At 38.9% G+C, this 20,681-nt stretch overlaps 1 protein-coding gene and 1 non-coding gene across 5 annotated transcripts in view; one reads left to right on the top strand and one right to left on the bottom strand.

Moving 5' to 3' along the window:
- The window catches only part of TOP2B (DNA topoisomerase II beta), a 61,612-nt gene extending 41,452 nt beyond the window's left edge, over positions 1-20,160 (bottom strand). Inside the window, exons 1-4 of one of the 4 annotated variants that reach the window (XM_070459823.1) lie at positions 19,965-20,160; positions 5,982-6,152; positions 4,942-5,032; positions 3,590-3,653 (exon numbers count right to left, since the gene is read on the bottom strand). In XM_070459823.1, the coding sequence (XP_070315924.1) occupies positions 3,590-3,653; positions 4,942-5,032; positions 5,982-6,152; positions 19,965-20,033 (395 nt within the window). In that variant the 5' untranslated portion in view covers positions 20,034-20,160. Of the gene's footprint in view, positions 1-3,589; positions 3,654-4,941; positions 5,033-5,981; positions 6,153-17,578; positions 17,952-19,964 lie in introns of those variants that run through there. The other 3 variants (XM_070459824.1, XM_020881577.2, XM_070459822.1) reach the window with 3 other exon arrangements.
- On the top strand, positions 537-608 carry TRNAW-CCA (transfer RNA tryptophan (anticodon CCA)). Its single transcript has one exon. It is a non-coding gene; the product is annotated as a tRNA-Trp (tRNA).
- Positions 20,161-20,681: the final 521 nt, after the last annotated feature.

Genomic DNA, 20,681 nt, shown 5'->3' with positions numbered 1-20,681 from the left:
TCCAATCTTCCTTTATTCCAAATGCCACTGTATGAGTCTAAATTAGTATCACCTTAAAAACTGATTACTGCAACACAGCTAAGAACAGAACTAGCCACTCCCTTTAAATATATTCTTCATAACAATGATGGACTTACCACAGCTTTCATAACACTATTTTTTGCTCCAGGACACAGCAGTAGTTCCATGTTTTCTATGAAATCAAGCTTAGCAGTCCTCTATTGCATGTTCAAGGCCCTTATGCTTACCCCTACTTACAGTCAAACTGAACTACTATTCTCCAACATCCATCATATTTTCCTTTAAGTCAGTTTTATTACTTGTCCATATTCAGTCTCAATTCTTTATTTCTTCATCAGCTTCCCTTTGCCTACAAAATTCTTTTCTTCTCTGTCTAGCTAAATTTTACCTTAACTTCAAGAATCAATTTACAACTTCTGTCCTCCCAGCCTAAAACAATGTTTTCCAATATTCCTTATATTAAAACTTGCCCCCCCAAAAAATTATTTACTAGAGACCTCAGGACATAATCATCTTCCCTGGTGGCTCAGAGGTTAAAGCGTCTGCCTCCAAAGCAGGAGATCCGGGTCCGATCCCCGGGTTGGGAAGATGCCCTGGAGAAGGAAATGGCAACCCACTCCAGTATTCTTGCCTGGAGAATCCCATGGACAGAGGAGCCTGGTAGGCTACAGTTCACAGGGTCACAAAGAATTGGACACAATTGAGCAACTTCACTTTCACTTTTCAGGACATAATTAGGTTATCTCATGTGTGGGTAAATGCTCTTTACAGAATATACAGCTAAATATTTAAGTATGTAACAGTTCAACTTAGCTACTGTACTTTACCTTGTGTGTCCCATATCCAGAGGTTAAGAGTGAAGCCTTGAAAACAAGGGCCCTGTATTGCATTATTTTCTTAAATATCGAAATAGTTCCTAGTTTGAGTTTAAAACGTGTAACTTATTAAGTATCTTTTTTTTTTTTAACACAAGACACTTCATGGAGTTTAAAACTAATAGAGAACAATTCTGAAGGAAATAAAGATAGATAATGGATGGAAAATTACAGATCTTAAACATTTCAGAATGACACTAAAGTCAATATACTCATGAAAAAATCCTTAAAATCTTTTCATCCTACTTAGTATATATAGTACTATAATTAAAATAAGGCACTTTGTAAATTCATCATCTTCACAGTTTCAAAAAAATAAGATGATACCTCATACATTTTTTTCCCTCATACATTCTATAAGCCTATATGAGTATGAAACTGAAACTTTCTATCAAAGTCACTTCTCTATTAAAAAATTTCAGTTTATTTCACTTCCAAGGTCTGGAACTTACTTCTATAATCTCTAAACAATGGTTCAGAATTATATAATTGCATTTTTTGCTCCATCAATAATCTTCAAAGAAGTATTAAAAGGATGATGTGCTAAATAAGCTACAAATAAAATTCCAAAATAATTCAAGCTAAAAAGAAACTTGGAAAACAAGCTGAATATCCAATATTCATCAACTGGAAAGAGGTTAATTATGACATATTGACATAATACTTAAGGATAGTTTAAAAGAATTAAGTAGACTTATATAAGTTAATAAGGAAGGCTGTCCTCAGTATATAAAATAGAAAGGTACAAAAATAATATATAGAAAGCAATTTTTAAAATGTATACATACTGTATATTCTGTATGAGTGTACTTTTTTTTGAAGGCTACAGCTTTAAGAATTTCAACCCTAAATAGAATCCTTAAGCTAGAGAAATAATTAGAACTCTGGTTATTGTGCTTTTCACATTTGTTAGTTTTTAATCAAATTGATGCTAGCAAGTAAGCTGTTTCAATACTAACCATTACACTATACTATTTAATGGGTTTTAAACTCCCCTGTAAGAAGTTGCTTTAAATTCTCTAGTGTCTTAGAACTGCTGTCCAAATTCTGTACAGCATCCCTTGCTGACCTATTCCTGTATCTTTTACAACGATGGCTCTGTACTTAAATTTTATCTCCACATCACAGAGTACTACTGAAAGAGTAATAATAATAAGAGCTAAGCTAGACAGTGCATTCTCTACATTTGATCCATTAACTATTAAAATTTAACCTTTCTTTTACACAGAGTTCATGAACACACATGCACAAAGAAAAATAAAATCTGCTCTACACAGATATTTAAAAAGAATGAAAAAAAGAAAGAGCAGTAATAAAGACACTAGTTACATAGAATCACCTTGTCCAGAATCTGGAATAAAGTAAAGCTTGTCACTATGAGCCACTATTTGGTCAACTATTTTATAGCTCACTTCTTAATCACTTCACTATAATGGGATTCTACGTAAGCTGTTTTTTAACTGCACATTGCTGGATCAATGTGGCCAAGACAATTAAGATAAAAGAATCAAATAACTGTAACCAGGTTCATCAAGAATGTAGTTTTAAGAAGGCCTTCTTCCTTAGTTTTCAGTCAGTTCTGATTTTTTAAAAAGCATGAAGATATTAAACATTCAACCTCTATATTACTCCATACTACTCTCCTAAAACTTAATCATTTTTAACTGACAATTCCCTAACTATGGAAGAAGAGAAATCTTGACAGCTAAAATTTCCTTAAAACTATCTTAAACGTCTGCATAAGTTGTAACATTTCAGTGTCCATCATACCATACCACTTACTTTTAAGTGTGCATCTTACCATTTAAATTTTCAGTACAGTGTATTCATTATAGAAATGATGCAAGTGAAAAAATAAGAAAGGAAGGCAAAGAAAATCAAGAACTTCAATAGTATAGTTATGTAGTAATATTTTCATGTAAGATAGTCAACTTCATTGTATAACCAAATATAAATTATATTTTTATTATATCATTTATCTTAACCATGCCCTCTGAAATTAGATTATTGACAATACAGTTGTAACTGAATTATTAAACTTTTCATGTTAAGGAAAAAATCTTAAAATCATGCTAACCTACTAATGAAATTACAAGGGATAAATATAATGTAGTATCTTACAAAAGGCATACTGGTGAAAATAGCATAAATGTAAAAACTATATTTTGAACTTAGAACTTTATTATTTTCACACCCCCCCCAAGTCCTCCAAAAAAAAAGAAATCACCACAGCGAGTAGCTGAACACTCGGTACCTATTCTACACTACCAGCAGTTCTCAATCTACAAATGATGTTATAAATAACGGAAAAGCCTAAATGTTGGTTATGAAAGAAGAAATTTAATCCATAACGTAACTGGAATAATACTAACGATGGTGCACTTGGCCCTGAGTACCAAAGCAAAAGGAAGAAACCCCCAGTGATTATTCCAGCAGCTAAAACAGCATCCACAGCACCAGAGAGGGAGAAAAACAGTCTCCGAGAGCTCCCATAAGAAGAGTACTTTGGAGGAAAAGACTCAACGACAGAGGAAACTAAGAGGACAGCATTCTGGCTAAAAGAGGTAAGAATAACATGGTCTCAAGCAATAGGAAACTAACTGTATGAATTATTCATTTGAGACATGTTCATAAGCTGGGACTACCTGAATAAAACAGCTTAGCATAAAAAATTAAACTTGAAATATACTTACGGATCAATAGAAACTTTAATACAGGTCATGTTCTTATCCCTCTGTTTATTATCAGCTGCATTAACTACAAAAATACTTTGGTGAGTAATACATAAAAAGTTAAACAGACATACATGACATAAACAAACATATGGCTGCAAGTGCATCACTACTTAATATAAATGTTTACATATGGTAATAGTTAAAGAAAACAATTACTGGTAACTTCTAATACAAAACCTTATTTTCCAAATAATATTTTTAAATTTTTTTATGTCACACTAAATTACTATTATGTCTTCTACAAAACAAGGTGTGGGGTAGGTGGGGGGATGATTTTGTGATATAAGAAAACAAACATCTACAGTTTACAATCCCCTATCCAGGCCTAAAAGTTAAAAATTGGGTTTAATTATATTTTATCTTAGTAACAACTACTTTCTCTTGATCGCCTTCAATAAACTACTGATTTTATAGATAGAATGAGCTGAAACCAGTTGGTTTTGAATTAGAAAGGCACTCTTTAGCATCCACAGAAATCAAAATGCTAAATCCTATCAACTACAACTGATAATATTTGCATACATTAACCATGGCTTCAGTAAAATTTGAACACGAGCTAGCTGTAAAACTGAACTTCAATCACAGAAGGCATATGTTCCTGATAAACACTGTATAACCTAAAACTGGCATAGTTGTGAGATGAGCAAAAAGTACAAAACTTACAAAACTAAGTAACCAGTTTTACTCTCCTTTCTTTTTCCCAAAGACGGAAAGAAGCTTCAAGAGACCCACACAACCCTGGCAGGAAACCCAGTGGCACTAATGCATCTATGTGGCTAAAAACATTCCCGAAGTCTTGAGTACTCCCCAGGAGTCAATTACACATCAACACTTCATTGTGACTGAATTAACTGTGTGATTTGGAAAGCACAGAGGTATTTGAACCAAGGGTTGTTAAACCTGGCTACCCAACAGAAATACCTAATGTGTTGGTTAGAAACACAGTTTTATGCATCTCACCCAAAACTAACTGAATCTGCAAAGATCAGGCCCTGGAATCTGTATTTAACATGCCCTCCCTGGCGACTGGGATGCAATCAACCCCACGACAACTGCACACACTAACCTTGGGGTTACTGACCAAATACAATACACGCATTTTACAGATGAACAAACCAAAACACAAAGACATAATGTCCAGAAATATGAACATATTACAGCATGTAACAGATTTTCTGAAGAATATTTATACTCAACATAACAACCTGAGATAGACCTCTAAAATTAATTAAGTTTGGCTTTACATATACAGGAACATTATAAATGATATCAATAGAAACAAATGTATTAAATCTTAAACAAGTACTCACCCAAAATTTCATCAAAGATCTTGTATAAACCCGGCACAAAGGTAACCTCTCTGCAATTCATGCCTGCATCTTCATCATATACCCACATGAGCTGCATTGAGAGAAAAATTCAAAAGAATTTATGGAGTAAAGTTTTACAAAACATAAACCCGTATTTGTCATTTACACTGTAAATACTTAGGTCTTCAAAGTACAAAAACATATTACTTCAATCACAAGCAACCTTACTGAATCCATATTCAATTTAAATAGCCTATAAATTGAGAAATTGTTTTATATCAAGTCTGTATTCTACTCATAAAATCAGCTTTAATGTAAAGCACCAAAAATTGTTAATAACTATTTAAATATGGAACTGGCCAGTAAGTTCATTCAGGTTTTTCCCCAAGATGTTATGAAACCTAAATGAACTTTTTAGCCAACCTGATAAAACAGGAAAAAAACCAAATCATATTTACTTTACACTTTGCTTCACGTGTTATATTTTCCAATAAATAAACAGCATAGAGTAAAATAACATGAATGCAGCATAATGTTAGAGTCAAAGACACCTAGTTATAAATCCCAGCTCTCACTAGTTGAGGGATCTGAACAAATCCCTAAAAAAAAACATATATATATATATATTTAAACTTCAGTGTCTTCATTTATAGAATGGAGAAAACAGTGCTTGCTTCCCAAAATTGCTAGAATCAAATAAGACATTAAGGGTAAGCCAAGTCAGTATTAAACAATAGTCAATGTGTACATATAAATTCTATAATTTAAAATAAACCACAGCCAGAACTTAAGAACTTTTAAGAAGTTCATAAAGCACCATTTTACTATACACTTCCCTATACTCTATACTTCTCAGTTTTTATCTCCTAGTTTTATAATCCCTAGTAGGAAATGAAGACATTTCTGCTTCTTAGATCGCTCTCCCTTCTTTACGTTATTACCAGACACATGAAATTATGTATTCACAAACCATATAATCACAAAAATGTTATTCAGTAGATACAGATATACATCTAATTTCAGTAAAATTTAATAACTACCTGTGTCAATGGCTCCACTGACCCAATGTACGTGTCAGGACGAAGGAGAATGTGTTCGAGCTGCGTCTTTTTCTGGTACACTCTCTCGACAGACAGTTTCTTTGAAGAATCATTTCTGTGTACAGTTTCTGACTCTTCCTTTTTTGCAGCATTGTTCTGATCAAAAAGAGTCTAAAATTAACCAAAAAATCAAATTTAAATAACCTACCAAAGGGTAAACTAAAATGTATATGGACACATAACATTATTTTGTTGTTAAAGAGAAAATCTATCTTTCAGGCTCATTTTTATTAAGTTATATATAAAAAAAAATCAACCCTGAATATTCATTAGAAGGTCTGATGGTGAAGCTCTAATACTTAGCCATCTGATCAAAGAGTCGACTCACTAGAAAAGACGCTGATGCTGGGAAAGATTGAGAGCCAGAGAAGAACGGGGTGACAAAGAATAAGATGGTTGGATAGAATCACTGACTCAACGGACATGAGTTTGAACAAACTCTGGGAGATAATGAAGGACAGGGAAACCTGGCATGCTGCAGTCCATGGTGTCGCCAAGAGTCGGGCATAACTTAGCAACTAAACAAAAAGAACACAGGTCTATTTACTGACAGTTTAGTTCTTTTTGTAATATAGTGTGAAACTGCAGTTTTGACTGAACCCAGAAAGCAGGTCAACATAGACATCAGAACTGCTAGGACAGCCAACAAATATTCAATCAAGAAATAAATATTTCCCAATTCTATAAGATACCAGATTAATGTTGTAAGTCCTCAAAACTTTCCGTGGGAAGAAGGACTTCCCTGGTGGTCCAGTGGTTGAGAATTCACTTGCCAATGTAGGGGACACGGGTTCAATCCCTGGCCCAGGAAGGTCCCACATCCCGCAGAGCAACTAATCCCAGTGCTCCCCAAGAGGAGCCACCGCAGTGCGCAGCCCGGGCACCGCACCGAGAGAGCAGGGGCTCCCCGCAACTAAAGGAAGCCTGCGCACACCAGGAGAGACCCAGCGCCGCCAGAAGTTGGTTAAGTAAGTAGCTTTAAACACTTTCCACAGAATGTCCGTTCTTATTAGGTTATAGGTGGGCAAGGACTGAACCTGGCTGACTGCAGGGGTCCCAAAGGCTCCCAGATCCAAGTTCCCCCCCATTAAGCTACTGAAGACTACAGTAAAGAGGGGGCAGAAATAGTAACCTATGTAGTTAGTGTATGTATGCTCTTCTTTGCCAATTCCATGGAGGCAGAACTTGTAATTCTAATTCTTACAGCAGATAAGAATTCCAAACAAAAATTTTTGCAGGCTGCAGATTTCCCTGTTTTTTAAATAGCAGCAAGGAAAACATCTTTCTACTTCTGGAACTCCCGAATGCTGACAAATTAGATATCTCCCTAAGAAAGAGTTGTTATGATGGCCTATCCTTTTTTTGAGTCCCAAAGTAACTCAAACATAAGACACAATGAGATATTTTCATAGATCTTTGAATTTTAGTAGAAATGAAATAGAAGACAAACAATGGGAGATGGAGAGATTTTGTGCATTTCAACAAGCAAGCAACACACCACTTCAATTTGAGACTTAAACATATCCATACGATCATCTTTAAAGTTATTATTTTTAAAAGCACGCCAAATGTACATTTAAAAATCAAAATACATGACCTCTGAGTGGACTAAACCTGAGCAAGCTTTTAACAAACAAAACCTATGGAACTCCAAGCATCAATTATAATCTTCCAATGCCATAAATTTTACATAAAGAGATTTTCTTACATATTCTTTGATTTATATGGTTACCCATTAACGCTGCTCAGAGTCAATTAAAAATAGCTTTGGACATAAGAAAATAATTATTTCGTAAAGTCTTCATATTCTGTTTCTGTCAAGTTAGTTGGATGATGAACTGGCAGGCCAGAAAAATGAACTATATTTTTTTAAATGTCAGTCTCCAAATTTCTAATGATGTTCCTCACTTTTTGAGATAATTCACAGAAATTAACTTAACAATAAAAACATAACTGATTTTTAATGGGTCCTCAGAACAGTTAGAAAAAATATAATTACTAAGATCACATTCTTTAAGTGCTTAAGAATAATAAATACCATGCATTCAAAGGTGGATAACAGTAACCTCTTACCATTAACTTAGAACTGTTTGCAATTTTGGCATAAAGTTATATGGAACTTATAATAACCATGCAAATAAAGGCTTTCCTATCTCAGGTTACTCGTCCAAAAGAAATCCCACCACAAAGAAAACACTTGTAAGATTATAGACTCTCACAAAGGCCCATGGTTACCTAATCTGGGCTCTGCATTTGGCCCTGATAACACTGAGATACAGCCCAGAGGGTCACAAAGAGTCAGACATGACTGAAGCAACTTAGCATGCTTGCATACATGCAAAGTGGCACACAGGTATGGAAAACAGGGTGAAACCTACCTCACTCCTCCTCCCAAGTGGGTACATGAGAATAGGGAATGTTTGGTTTGCACCTACCAGATCCCTATCAATTTCAAAAAGTTGTCATTTTTGCTAGAATAAACTCTCAAAAGCCAGAGACTATGCAAAAAGCAGTCGGCTTTTTTAGATTACTATTTGTAATTTTTTGGAGGAATAATACATAAATATTAAAAAATAAGTGTGATGATATACTTAAAGCATTTTATGCCAAAATATTTCTTCCTAAGTATCATATGACACATGTTGAGGAAAGGAAAAAAGGTATCATTCTATCTAAAGTAGTGAAAAGCATTAAGGAATAATTATCTATAGAATATCACAATAAAACAGATGGCTTGTAGATACTTCAATTCACAATGAAGATTTTAAATAATTTCAAAACTTCGTGTAAACCTTTAAACCTGACTATTTCATTGAGTAAACACTTTTAATTGTCTATACCAAAAAATAGGTATGTTAATTATAAATTTCTCTTACTATAACTTTTATATGAAATTGTACATAATCAAGTATGTTTAAATCAGTAGCTTATTAAAACTATACTGTTTAGGGTTTCCTTGATGGCTCAGTGGTAAAGAATCCGCCTGCCAGTGCAGGGTTTGATCCCTGGTCTGGGAAGCTCCCACATGCCATGGAATACAAGTAAGCCTGCAAGCCACAACTCCTGAGCCCTTATGCCCTAGAGGCTATGCTCGGCAACAAGAGAAGCTACCACAATAAGAAGCTCGCACACCACAACTAGAGAGTAGCCCTCACTCGCAGCAACTAGAGAAAATCCTGCACAGCCATAAATAGTTTTATAAAACTATAGTGTTCAGAGAATAAAGTTATAAAAGCATATTTAAAAAATGTGAGTCCATTTTTATCAGAAAAAAATCGCACACAGTATATACATGCCTAGAGAAAATATGAAATATACCCAACAGAATAGCCAGAAAAATTACAAGTGAGAAATAGAAATGCTTTTCATTTTCTCTTCTGATAGACATTTTCTAATGTTCTACAGTGAACATATATTAAAGCCTTTTAAAAGCTTATTAATTTATGTATATGAAAAAATAATTAAGCTAGAGTAACACTGAAGGTTTCTTTTTTTCTAGAGGCACTGTTTGTCCTCCTTACTACTTCTGCAGCCCCCACTTTCTCACTAGAATCTAGGTAAAAAGGTAAGAGAAACCAGAACAAACAGGCCAAGGGGTCCTGGCAGGGGGCTCCTGGCAGAAGTCCATACCGCGGGTGGACGTATCTGTACCTTCCTACCCTCAACAAGCGAGCCTGCACTGCTCACTGACTCCAGGCAGTAAACCCAGGAGGCTCTCCCCTGAGAAGTCTATCAGCTTTTCTGAAAGATGCCTGGATTAACGGTCTCTAGCAGCTCCTGTATGTTATTAGAAAGTTGCCCCCTGAATATTGTCCAAGCCACTAAAAATCAAAATCTGGGGGGAAAGGAAGAAAGGGCAACTCTACACCCTTCAATGGGATGACCTCATCCCTTGAACCAACAGATGTAAATACAACATCCTTAGCCTGAGAACAGAGAAATTAAATGAAAAAAGTTCACTGATCACTTTTCCCACAGTAACTATTACCATTATCTCAAGCTCTTAAAGAGAAAGTCACTCTGAATAGAAATTCAGTTTAAACACTGTTGCTGATAATATTCAGAAAAAAGATTAAGAAATTAGCTTCAACAGAAATAGTCCAGCAAACTCACATCTGCGTGTTTATAAAAAGCACTCTCAATCCCTCACATGAAAGGAGAATGATACATAGTCGACACCTCTGCATGCAGAGACACTTCAGTTGTGTCCCACTCTCTGTGACCCCGTGGACTGTAGCCCGCCAGGCTCCTCTGTCCAGGGGGTTCTCCAGGCAAGAGTACTGGAGTGGGTTTCCATGCCCTTCTCCAAGGGGATCTTTCAGACCCAGGGATCAAACATCTCTTACATCTCCTGCATTGGCAGGCAGATTCTTTACCACTGTGCCACCTGGGAAGCCCTTTCAATACCTATAGGCTAAAAGAATTATGCTTATTTTCAACATTGAAAACAAGGGGTCTTCTGATTAAAAAATGATTCAACTTTTTCTTATCCTGTATGCTCACAGTATTTGTACTATGTAAAAGTATTATTTGTTTTATAATATGTTGTACTATAGTAACTGCACTAAGTATTTCATGTTGAATAAAAATTAATGGTATGCCCTAAAAAATAATCAACTACCAAGAGCATTCTGAATAAATTTTCATTATGGTTTGATAAAATTGAAATCTTAGGAGTTAAGTTTATCTGTAATTTATTTTATTGTCTTTGTGTGGACAAGTCAAACTATTTATAGCAGTAAATAATGGAATCTAAGCACTCAGGACAACATTTTCACTCCCACATATAACTAAAGACAATGAAAATGCAAAATAAACCCATGTTAAAACATTCTCCATATATCTACAATTTTTATTTGTGATTAATCATTTGTGATTTATACATATGATGATATATGACTTTTTCTAAAGTTCAACTGACTGCCATGTTAGACAATGCACTGAGAATTTTTAAATTATAACAAAAATGTCAAAATATATTAAAATCTATTTTAAAATATTAATCTATTTTATAGTATTTTTGCCATAATGCTAACTTCTAATAAAAGAGTATAGATTTAATAAATGTCAAAGATGCAACCTTTATCAAGAACATTTCTCAAGTACTAGAAGAGAAAAAATTTCAATAAAACAAACTCCCAATTTCAGAAAGTATGTACGAAGATCATTCTGCAAAAAGAAAGATTCTTCCATTTACAGAGTGGTCGCCTGACGCACAGCAATTTGGGGCAACCACTCAGTCTGTTTTCTGAGGGAGAAAGAACTGCTGCCAAAGAGGGGAAAGGAGATGGTTCGCCAGTTGGTGAAAAAAGGAGCTGAGCCACTCCTTCACACAGCAGGCGGAGAAACCTCACCATCACCAGGCCAGCAGGAGGTGGGCCAGCAAAACCTTGACAACAAGCCTCTTCTATCTTCTACAAAGACTCCCTCGGAGTCCACGGTATAACTTCATAATACTGCCTGCTCTTCTCTCCCTCAAGGCTGCCACGCTTTGATATTCATTTCATCACCCATGTAATCCGCACCCATATAACCCTGGAGCGGGCCATGCTATCTACCCACCATTAATAAAAACAAAAATCACAATGTGTCTCCAGAAATGCCCTCCCAAACCAAGGAACAGGAGAGAAGTTAGAAGATGAGGGATACTTTAATATCATAAGAAATGCTTAAATGTCCACAGTGAAAATAAAAAATACTTTCTCTAAAAAGAATCCAAATCAGAAAGAAGTAAAATTGTCACTAATTGAAGATGAAATGATATTATGTAGAGAAAACCCTAAAGACTCCACCATAAAATTATTAGAACAAACGAACAAATTTAGGAAAGCTGCCGGATACAAAATCAAAAATCCACTGTGTTTCTGTAAACTAACAGCGAACTGTCAAAAACCGAGAAAACAATCCCATTTATAATGGCAACAACAAAAATTAAAATACCAGGAAAAGATATACAATATAATATATAACATATTATATATATATGCTATATGTAGGAGTGTGGAGTCTTAACCACTGGACAGCCAGGGAAGTCCATACCTAGGAATAAACTTATACAAGGAGGTAAAAGACCTCAATATTGAAAACTATAATACACTGATTAAAGAAATTGAAGACAAAAATAAATGGCAAGAAATTCTATGCTCATGGATAAGAAGAATTAATATTGCTAAAATGTCCAATTTCCCAAGGCAATCTTGCAGATTCAATGTAGTTTGTATCAACATTCCAACACTTTTCACAGAAATAGAATAAATAATCTTAAAATGTATATGGAACCACAAAACTGAACTGCCCAAGCAATCTTGAAAAAGAACAAAGCTGGAGCATCACACTCCCAAATTTAAAACTTTATTCTAGGGACTTCTTGGGGGCTTCTCTAGTGGCTCAGTTGGTAAAGAATCTGCCTGCAGTGCAGGAGACCTGGGTTCGATCCCTGAGTCGGGAAGATCCCCTGGAGAAGGAAATGGCAACCCACTCCAGTATTCTTGCCTGAAGAATCCCATGGCCAGAGGAGCCGGGCAGGCTACAGTCCATGGGGTTGCAAAGAGTCGGACACGGCTGAGCAACTTTCACTTTTCCCTGGCAGTCCAGTGGTTATGACTGCACTCCCAATGCAGGGGAACTAAGATCCCACATACCCCATGGCGCAGGCAAAAAAGAAACAAAAACTAACTATATTACTATCTACAAAGTAATATAGTAATCAAAGCAGTATGGGTGAATCAGTTCTAATGAGATGGATGAAACTGGAGCCCATTATACAGAGCGAAGTAAGCCAGAAAGATAAAGACCATTACAATATACTAACACATATATATGGACTTTAGAAAGATGGTAACGATAACCCTATATGCAAAACAGAAAAAGAGACTCAGATGTATAGAACAGACTTGTGGACTCTGGGAGAAGGAGAGAGTGGGATGTTTCAGGAGAACAGCATTGAAACATGTATATTATCTAGGGTGAAACGGATAACCAGCTCAGGTTGGGTACATGAGACAAGTGCTTGGGCCTGGTGCACTGGGAAGACCCAGAGGGATCGGGTGGAGAGGGAGGTGGGAGGGGGGACTGGGATGGGGAATACATGTAAATCCAGGGCTAATTCATATCAATGTATAACAAAAACTACTGTAATGATGTAAAGTAATTAGCCTCCAACTAATAAAAATTTAAAAAAAAAAAAAAAAAAAAGACATACAGATCAGTGGAACAGAACAGACCCCAGAAATAAACCCATGCCTGCTGCTGCTAAGTCGCTTCAGTCGTGTCTGACTCTGTGCGACCCCACAGACGGCAGCCCACCAGGCTCCGCCGTCCCTGGGATTCTCCAGGCAAGAACACTGGAGTGGGCTGCATTTCCTTCTCCAGTGCCTGAAAGTGAGAAGTGAAAGTGAAGTCGCTCAATCGTGTCCGACTCTTAGCGACCACATGGACTGTAGCCCACCAGGCCCCTCTGCCCATGGGATTTCCCAGGCAAGAGTACTGGAGTGGGGTGCCATTGCCTTCTCCAAACCCATGCCTATGTGGTCAATTACTTCACGACAAAGTTGGCAGGAATACACACTGGGAAAAGGACAATCTCTCCAATAAGTGGTGCTGAGGGGCTTCCCTGGTGGGCCAGTGCAGGAGACAAGGGTTTGATCCCTGACCTGGGAAGATCCCACATGCCACAGTGCAAGCCAGCCCGTGCGCCACGACTATGAGCCTGCGCTCCACAACTACTGCAGCCCCAGGCACCCCGGGGCCCGTGCTCCACACAAGAGAGGCCGCCACAGGAGAAGCCACACACAGCAATGAAGACCCAGTGCAGCCAAAAATAAAATTACAAATAAGTGGTGCTGAGGAAAAAAAGGACAACCACATGCAAAAAATTAAACTGGACCCCTATCTTACACCGTACAGAAAACTAACACACGATGATTAAAGACTTGAACGTAAGACCTGAAACTATAAAAGTCCTAGAAGAAAACCAGGAGTACACGCACGCTGTGACATCAGTCTTGGCAATGTTTTTTCTTGACCCCCAAAGCAAAAATAAACATGTAAGACTACAACAAACTAAAAACCTCTGCACAGCAAAGGAAAACCATCGAACTTGAAAGGCAAACTACCAAATGGGAGAAAATATCCGTAAACCATATACCTGATAAAGAGTTAATATTCAAAATATATAAAGAATTCATACAACTCAAGAGCAAAAGATAGATTCATTAAAAACTGGGCAGTGGATATAGACAGACATTTTTCCAAAGACAACAAACGGCCAACAGGTATGTGAAAGGTGTTCAACATCACTAACCTCAGGAAAATGCAAATCAAAACCACAGTGAGATACCACTTCACACCTGTTAGAATGGTTAATATTGAAATAACAAGTATTGGCAGAATGTGGAGAAAAGGAATCCTGTGTACATTCATGTACATTCTGTACACTGGTGTAGTCACTATCTAAAATAATATGAAAGTCCCTGAGAAAATTTAAAACAGAATTACCATGCGATCCAGCAGCTCCACTCCTGGGTATTTACAGGAGGAAAATGAAAACGCTAATTTGAAAGGATATATGAACCCCCAGGTTCACTGCAGCATTGTTTACAAAAGCTAAGACAAGGAAGCAACATAAATGTCCATCAATGAATGAATGGATAAAGAAAATGTGGTGTTTCTATACAGTGGAATATTATTCAGTCATAAAAAGAATGAAATCTTGCCATTTGGAACAACATGGGTAGATTTAAAGAGGATTCACATTTAGTGAAATAAGTCAGAGAGAGAAAGACAAAAACACTGTACGATCTTACTTATACTTGGAATCTAAAGCAAAACAAAAAACCAATCTATTTATTCATAGATACAGAGAACAAATTAGTGGTTGTCAGAGTTGAGGGCGGGGAGGGGAATAGGTGAAGGTGGTCAAAAAGTACAAACTTCCAGTTATAAAATAACTAAGTCCTGGGATGTAATGTACAGAAAGGCAACTATAGTTAACAGTACCATGTTGTATAGTTAATGATTTGTGTTAAGAGTAGGTTTTTAAAATTTCATCACAAGGAAAAAAATATGTAACTATGTATGGTGATATTAACTAGACTTATTGTGGTGATCATTTTGCAATACAAAAATTTTCTGACTCAAAATTGAAACTATTAATCACTGGATATTTTTAAATATAAAGAAGGGGGATACAAGTGTCTGTGTGTGCACACACATGGACACTCATCGAAGAGTTTACTGTGTGCAAACCATTGTAGGAATTAAATGAATACTCTCAAGCCTCATAAAAGTTCCAGGAAGTAGACACTACTACTACTGATTCCCTTTTTACAGCAAGGAAACAGGTTTGAAGAATTTAAGCTAACAAAGTTAGTATGGAAAATCTGAGTTATGAAACCAGGTGATATGATTTTGTAGCCCATGTTCTTAAAAGGCATCATGCTTACAATGTTATTCAAAATACATATACCTTGAAAAGGAAGTGTACTCCCTAGTCTTTCATGTGGAAGTAAAAGAAAGGTTATTAGAAAGAGGTATACACGTATTCCTCAGGAGGCTTTTCTCTTTTTACCTGGTGATATCACCATATCAAAGACAAACTGCTTTGGTTGTAACCTTTTAAGCAGGGGAATGTGTAAAGGATAGTTAAGAACATAGTGAAAGTGAAAGTGAAGTGAAAGTCGCTCAGTCGCCTCAGACTCTTTGCGACCCCATGGACTGTATAGTCCATGGAATTCTCTAGGCCCAAATACTGGAGTGGGTAGCCTTTCCCTTCTCCAGGGGATCTTCCCAACCCAGGGATTGAACCCAGGTCTCCCGCATTGCGGGCAGATTCATTCTTTATCAGCTGAGCCACCAGGGAAACCCAAGAATACCGGAATGGGTAGCCTATCCCTTCTCCAGCAGATCTTCCTGACCCAGGAATTGAACCACGGTCTCCTGCATTGCAGACAGATTCTTTACCAACTGAGCTATCAGGGAAGCCCATAGGGCTGGTTTAAACCCCACCTTTGCCTTAGCCATGTAATTCACTTTGTTACCTAATTTGTAAACTCCTGTTTCCATCCCTGGAAATGGCTATAATTTTACTGATCTCCCCTCTTTTTTAAAACTGGGTCCTATTTATACTAAGATTTTTAAAAATACAGAAGAGGTTTTTATTTTTAACATACTTAGTAAAATGCAACTGTTGCTACCAGTATTTAATGTATCTGAAACTACTGGTGAACACAGTTCTATTCAGAAAAGTTAGAACACTCTATAAAAACTGTTTCTAAATACTGCAATTAGTTACTTGAGAATGTATCTAAAGAACATTGAACCTAATCACTTGTCCTAAGAGCAGAAGACTTTTCAGGAAGTCAGTATGTCAACTATATATTTGGTTCCAATAATAACTAAGTTTGGACTAAGTATCCAGCTTATTGCTAAAAACTATAAAGGATACATGGTCTCTAACTTTAAGAGCTGATAATCTAATTGTTAAAACAAAGGTATCACACCGTGAAAGTTACATTTAAAAGAACATTTATGTTTTATGATCCATAAGGGTAAGAAAACTTTGGTGAGACTCTGAGCTAGCCTTGAAGTGTTATTTAGACTGGTAAAAGGAAGAGGAAAAGGCAGCCTGTTGGAAGACAAGAACCCAAAGTGACAGAAACAAGTGTGATGCCCAGGGGACACGTGAAGAGGGAAATCTAACTATGAGGACGATGTGGAATCAATGTCAACTGGAACATAGTTTATAAAAAATTGACTTGAAAGTCTGGTTGAGGGGTTTGGACTTATAAAAATAAGCCACTAAAGCAAAAATTTTAATACAAATATTTAAACAGTATTTATATACACAATCAAGTTTCCTAAACTAGAAATAATCATGGTTAAAAAATTTTATATTTCATTCAATTTTACTTTTAAAAAACTCCATGGTTAACAGTAATTTTATACTTCAGAAACTTACATTTTAGAAATACTGAAATATTTACAAATAAAGTAGATTTGCTTTGCTTCAGATAATGAGAAAGGGAAAGGTGAGTGACCCTGAGCTGAGGACCACTGAAGCTTGCTGATAGAGTCTCTGCATCATTCTGACCATCATAATTGTATAGGCCTAATATTTTCCATTATAATGTTCTTTTTAATTTACCAAATTAGAGAAGGACTGGGAAAAGGTGAATATTTATAGAGATTAACTATATTCTAATATTTCCATACATTTATTTTTTACAACCACTTAAACATGATAAAAGACTGACTGAAATAGATTATGAGTCTACAAATCAAACTTTACAAACTAAAAATTAATTCAAAAAATTCTGTTTGCTTCAGAGAAGGCTTCACAGCTGTTGTCAATTTTTATTCAAAATAGTTATACTATAGTACTTGTATTTTTCACTTTTTAATTAAAAACAAACTTAAGATACTGCAAATCAAACAAACCCAGTGCACTATTAAAAGAAGTTAGTAATTTTAGACCACTGTGCTTTGTGGTTTCAGATACTGAAACGTAAACTTTTGAGAAGTGACAACGTTAACACTACCTGGTGGCACACATCCCAACACTTGGCATTACCACACCCCCAGCTCCTGGTGGCACACATCCCAACACTTGGCATTACCACACCCCCAGCTCCCTGAAAAGAAGGAAAATATCAGGGACCAATTGCATTTTTATTTCTTCCCATTACCCACAAAGAGGTAGCAATATAACATGTTTCAATAAAGCAAGCAAAATTAACTGTCTTCAGAAATAGATGACCTCCGCAACAAATCCCTCTCTCAAAGGAATAAAATTCTTTCACTCTGGCTCAAAGATATTCTGTGTGAAAGCAACTTTACCCTTCCTAATGTGCGCTTCTTTGAGCTTCACTGACGAAGGCAAACATTTATTAAGCCCAGCAATGTGCTACATATATTGTCTCATTTAATTATCAATGCAATCTTATTTTACAGATGAAGAAATAGGTTTAGAAAGATTAGGCCCCTTTCGCAAAGTCACAGTGACTGTTAGAGACAGGATGCAAATCTACCTCAATCTGACAAAGTCCATGCTCACAACCACTTCCCTATATTGCCCCCAATAAAATTAAACTATGGTCTATGGTCAATGATGTGTATTACAGACATAAAGATGCCCACAAAACCCAACTTAAATTTAAAGCAAGCATCAAATCTTAAAGTGAACTTATGGAGTGATTACCTTTTTAATAAAGTTCTAATTCAACAGGAGGATATAATTTATAAACAAAAGAGTAAGTGATTTTTACTTCAATTTTACTCTATTTCCCTTAATAGTTTTTATAATGAGAAAATATTTGATCAGTAAGTCAATTATAGTTTAAAATGAATTTTTCTGATTTTGAATGATAATCCTCTAAGTTTCATCAAACTTTTTATACGAGTAAAAATTTTCTATTGAGCGTGAAAGAAAAAGTAGTCATTTAATCATCTACAAAATTAACTAACAGTAAACAAACTACTGCTTTTAACTATTACAGCTAACCAATTCAATATTGGAGCAAAATATTTACCATTACAGAGAATCAGCTGTTCTCAGAGCAAACACTGATCAGGCCTCCACAGTTCCAAACAGTGAATGAGAACCATCTGGCTAACCCAGAAGTGCTGTTATTTTTAAAGTTGTTTGATTTTAGTAAGAAGGGTAAAAGGCCCCCAACCCCCATGTTCACAGGGATGGCTTATTATCAACACTTTCTCTTTCCTGGCTCTAGTCTATTTATGCATACTATACATTACTGAAGTAACATACAAAATTCGGAGAGATCGAGCGATGACAGTCTGCACCTTGGCATGCAAACATAAATATGTAGTTTCCTGTTATCAGTAACATCCTTTATGACAAGGAATGCTTGTCAATATAACAGAACTGCTATTCAACTCACCTAACCCTTACCCAAACAAACAAAAAAACGAAAAACTTTCTTAACAACAACAACAAAAAAAGCCAATACGAGTTTCCTTAGGTGTTTTAAAAGAGGGAAGGTCCATCGAAAAAGTCCCTGGGAAAAAGTAACGCTTTTTACTTTTCTCCTGGATACACAGCCAGTTGGCTGAGCTTGGCAGTGTGTATAGGAAGTGACCCTGGTCTGAACTCGGTGCTGAGCAAGTGAAATGCGGGTGAATTATCGATCCGCCGTGGGAATCGGATCCCTCTAAGGTCTTCCCTCCTCTACTACTTTGCCAGCAAGAACTGAGCGCCGCCGCAAGCCTTCAACTCCAGGTCGAACCACTCGGGTCACCTCTCCAACACTCCCCGCGCAGCCCCCACCCTGTCTGGCCTGCGATGCTGACACAGGTAAACGCTTCTTTCAATAATCCCGCTGTGACAGATGGACGCCCTACAGTGCAACATTCACTGCTGCGGAGGGCATCCCGAGTGCGCTTTCCACCCGGCGAGCCTCTCGGGACCGAAGGGTGCTCGCCCGAGCCGAGTGCCCCGACCAAACCCGTTCTCCTCCGAGAGGAGGGCGTCAGACGCAGTTCAGCATTTACAACACAGACACACGCGCGGGCGCGCGCGCACACACTCGCGGCCGGGCGCCTCTCCCGAGGCTCTCAGGACACATCTCAGGACACAGACACACATGCACCACTGCCGCCCCCGGCCCCCCGCCCCGGGGAGAAGCAGAGACGGGGCTCCGGGCGCTGCTGACTGACGGCTCGTCGCCCCAAGTTTCAGGTGCGCGTTGCGCGCTCGAACCTCCACCGAGGCAGAGAAGAAAGAAAACGGCGGACAGGGGTTCGGCTGGCAGCCGCCCCGACGGGGCGCGCTCCGGGGGGCCGGGTTTCCCTGTCCTCCCGCCCTCCTCCGGCCGGGCGGGGATCCTCCTCCCTGCCACCCACTGCGCCGCGGGCGGGGAACAATGCCGCGGCCCGGACCCCCGCCCGCCCCGCCGCCCCACTCACCACCCAGGTCAGCGCCCCGTGGCAGCCGGCTCCCACGCCGCCGCCGCCGCCGCCGCCCGCCTTGGCCATGGCGCGCCTCCTCCGCTCCGGGCCCGAGACCGCCGCTCCGCCGCCCGCCGGCCGCCCGGCCCCCCGCTCCGCTCCGCACCGACCGCACGCCCGCCGCGCTCCTAGCGGCGCCGCCCCCCGCGCCCCATCGCCAAGCCCGGGGCGGATGCCCGGCCGAGCCCGCTGAGGAGGCCGCGCCGCCCGCCGCCCTCAAACTCGAGGCGCGCGGCCGCGGCGCCCGGGCCTAGCGCGGCCCTGAGGAGGCGGCGCCGGAGCAGGAAGCGCCGAAGCCGGCGGTGGGCGGCGGCGCGGCCTCCTCCCCGCCGGGCCGAGGCCCCGAGTGCGGGCGGCGAGCACGGCTGGCAGTCGGGTGTCCGGACGCGGCGGCAGCGCCCGGGACGCGAAGGCGCCCTGTCTCTTCTCAGGCTCCGCGGAGGCCGCCCCTCGGGGAGCTGGAGCGAGGTCGCCGCTGAAGCCGAAGCTGCGTGTGTCGGCCGCGTCGCAGCCCGACTTCCTCACAGCCCCTCGCCGAGACGGACAATAAGCGGAGTCGCCGCGGCCGCGGTCGCCTCCCTCCTGTCCGGCATAACACCGCACACACACTCGCACCCAGGGAGGGCTGGGGAAGGCCGGCGGGGAGAGGGCGGGCGAGCGGCCTGCCCCGCTGTC

The sequence above is a fragment of the Odocoileus virginianus genome, chromosome 32, assembly GCF_023699985.2.
Source record: "Odocoileus virginianus isolate 20LAN1187 ecotype Illinois chromosome 32, Ovbor_1.2, whole genome shotgun sequence".
In the NCBI taxonomy this organism is placed as follows: Eukaryota; Metazoa; Chordata; class Mammalia; order Artiodactyla; family Cervidae; genus Odocoileus; species Odocoileus virginianus.
The sequence above is the reverse complement of the archived record's forward strand: the minus strand, read 5'-3'. Positions and strand labels throughout refer to the sequence as shown.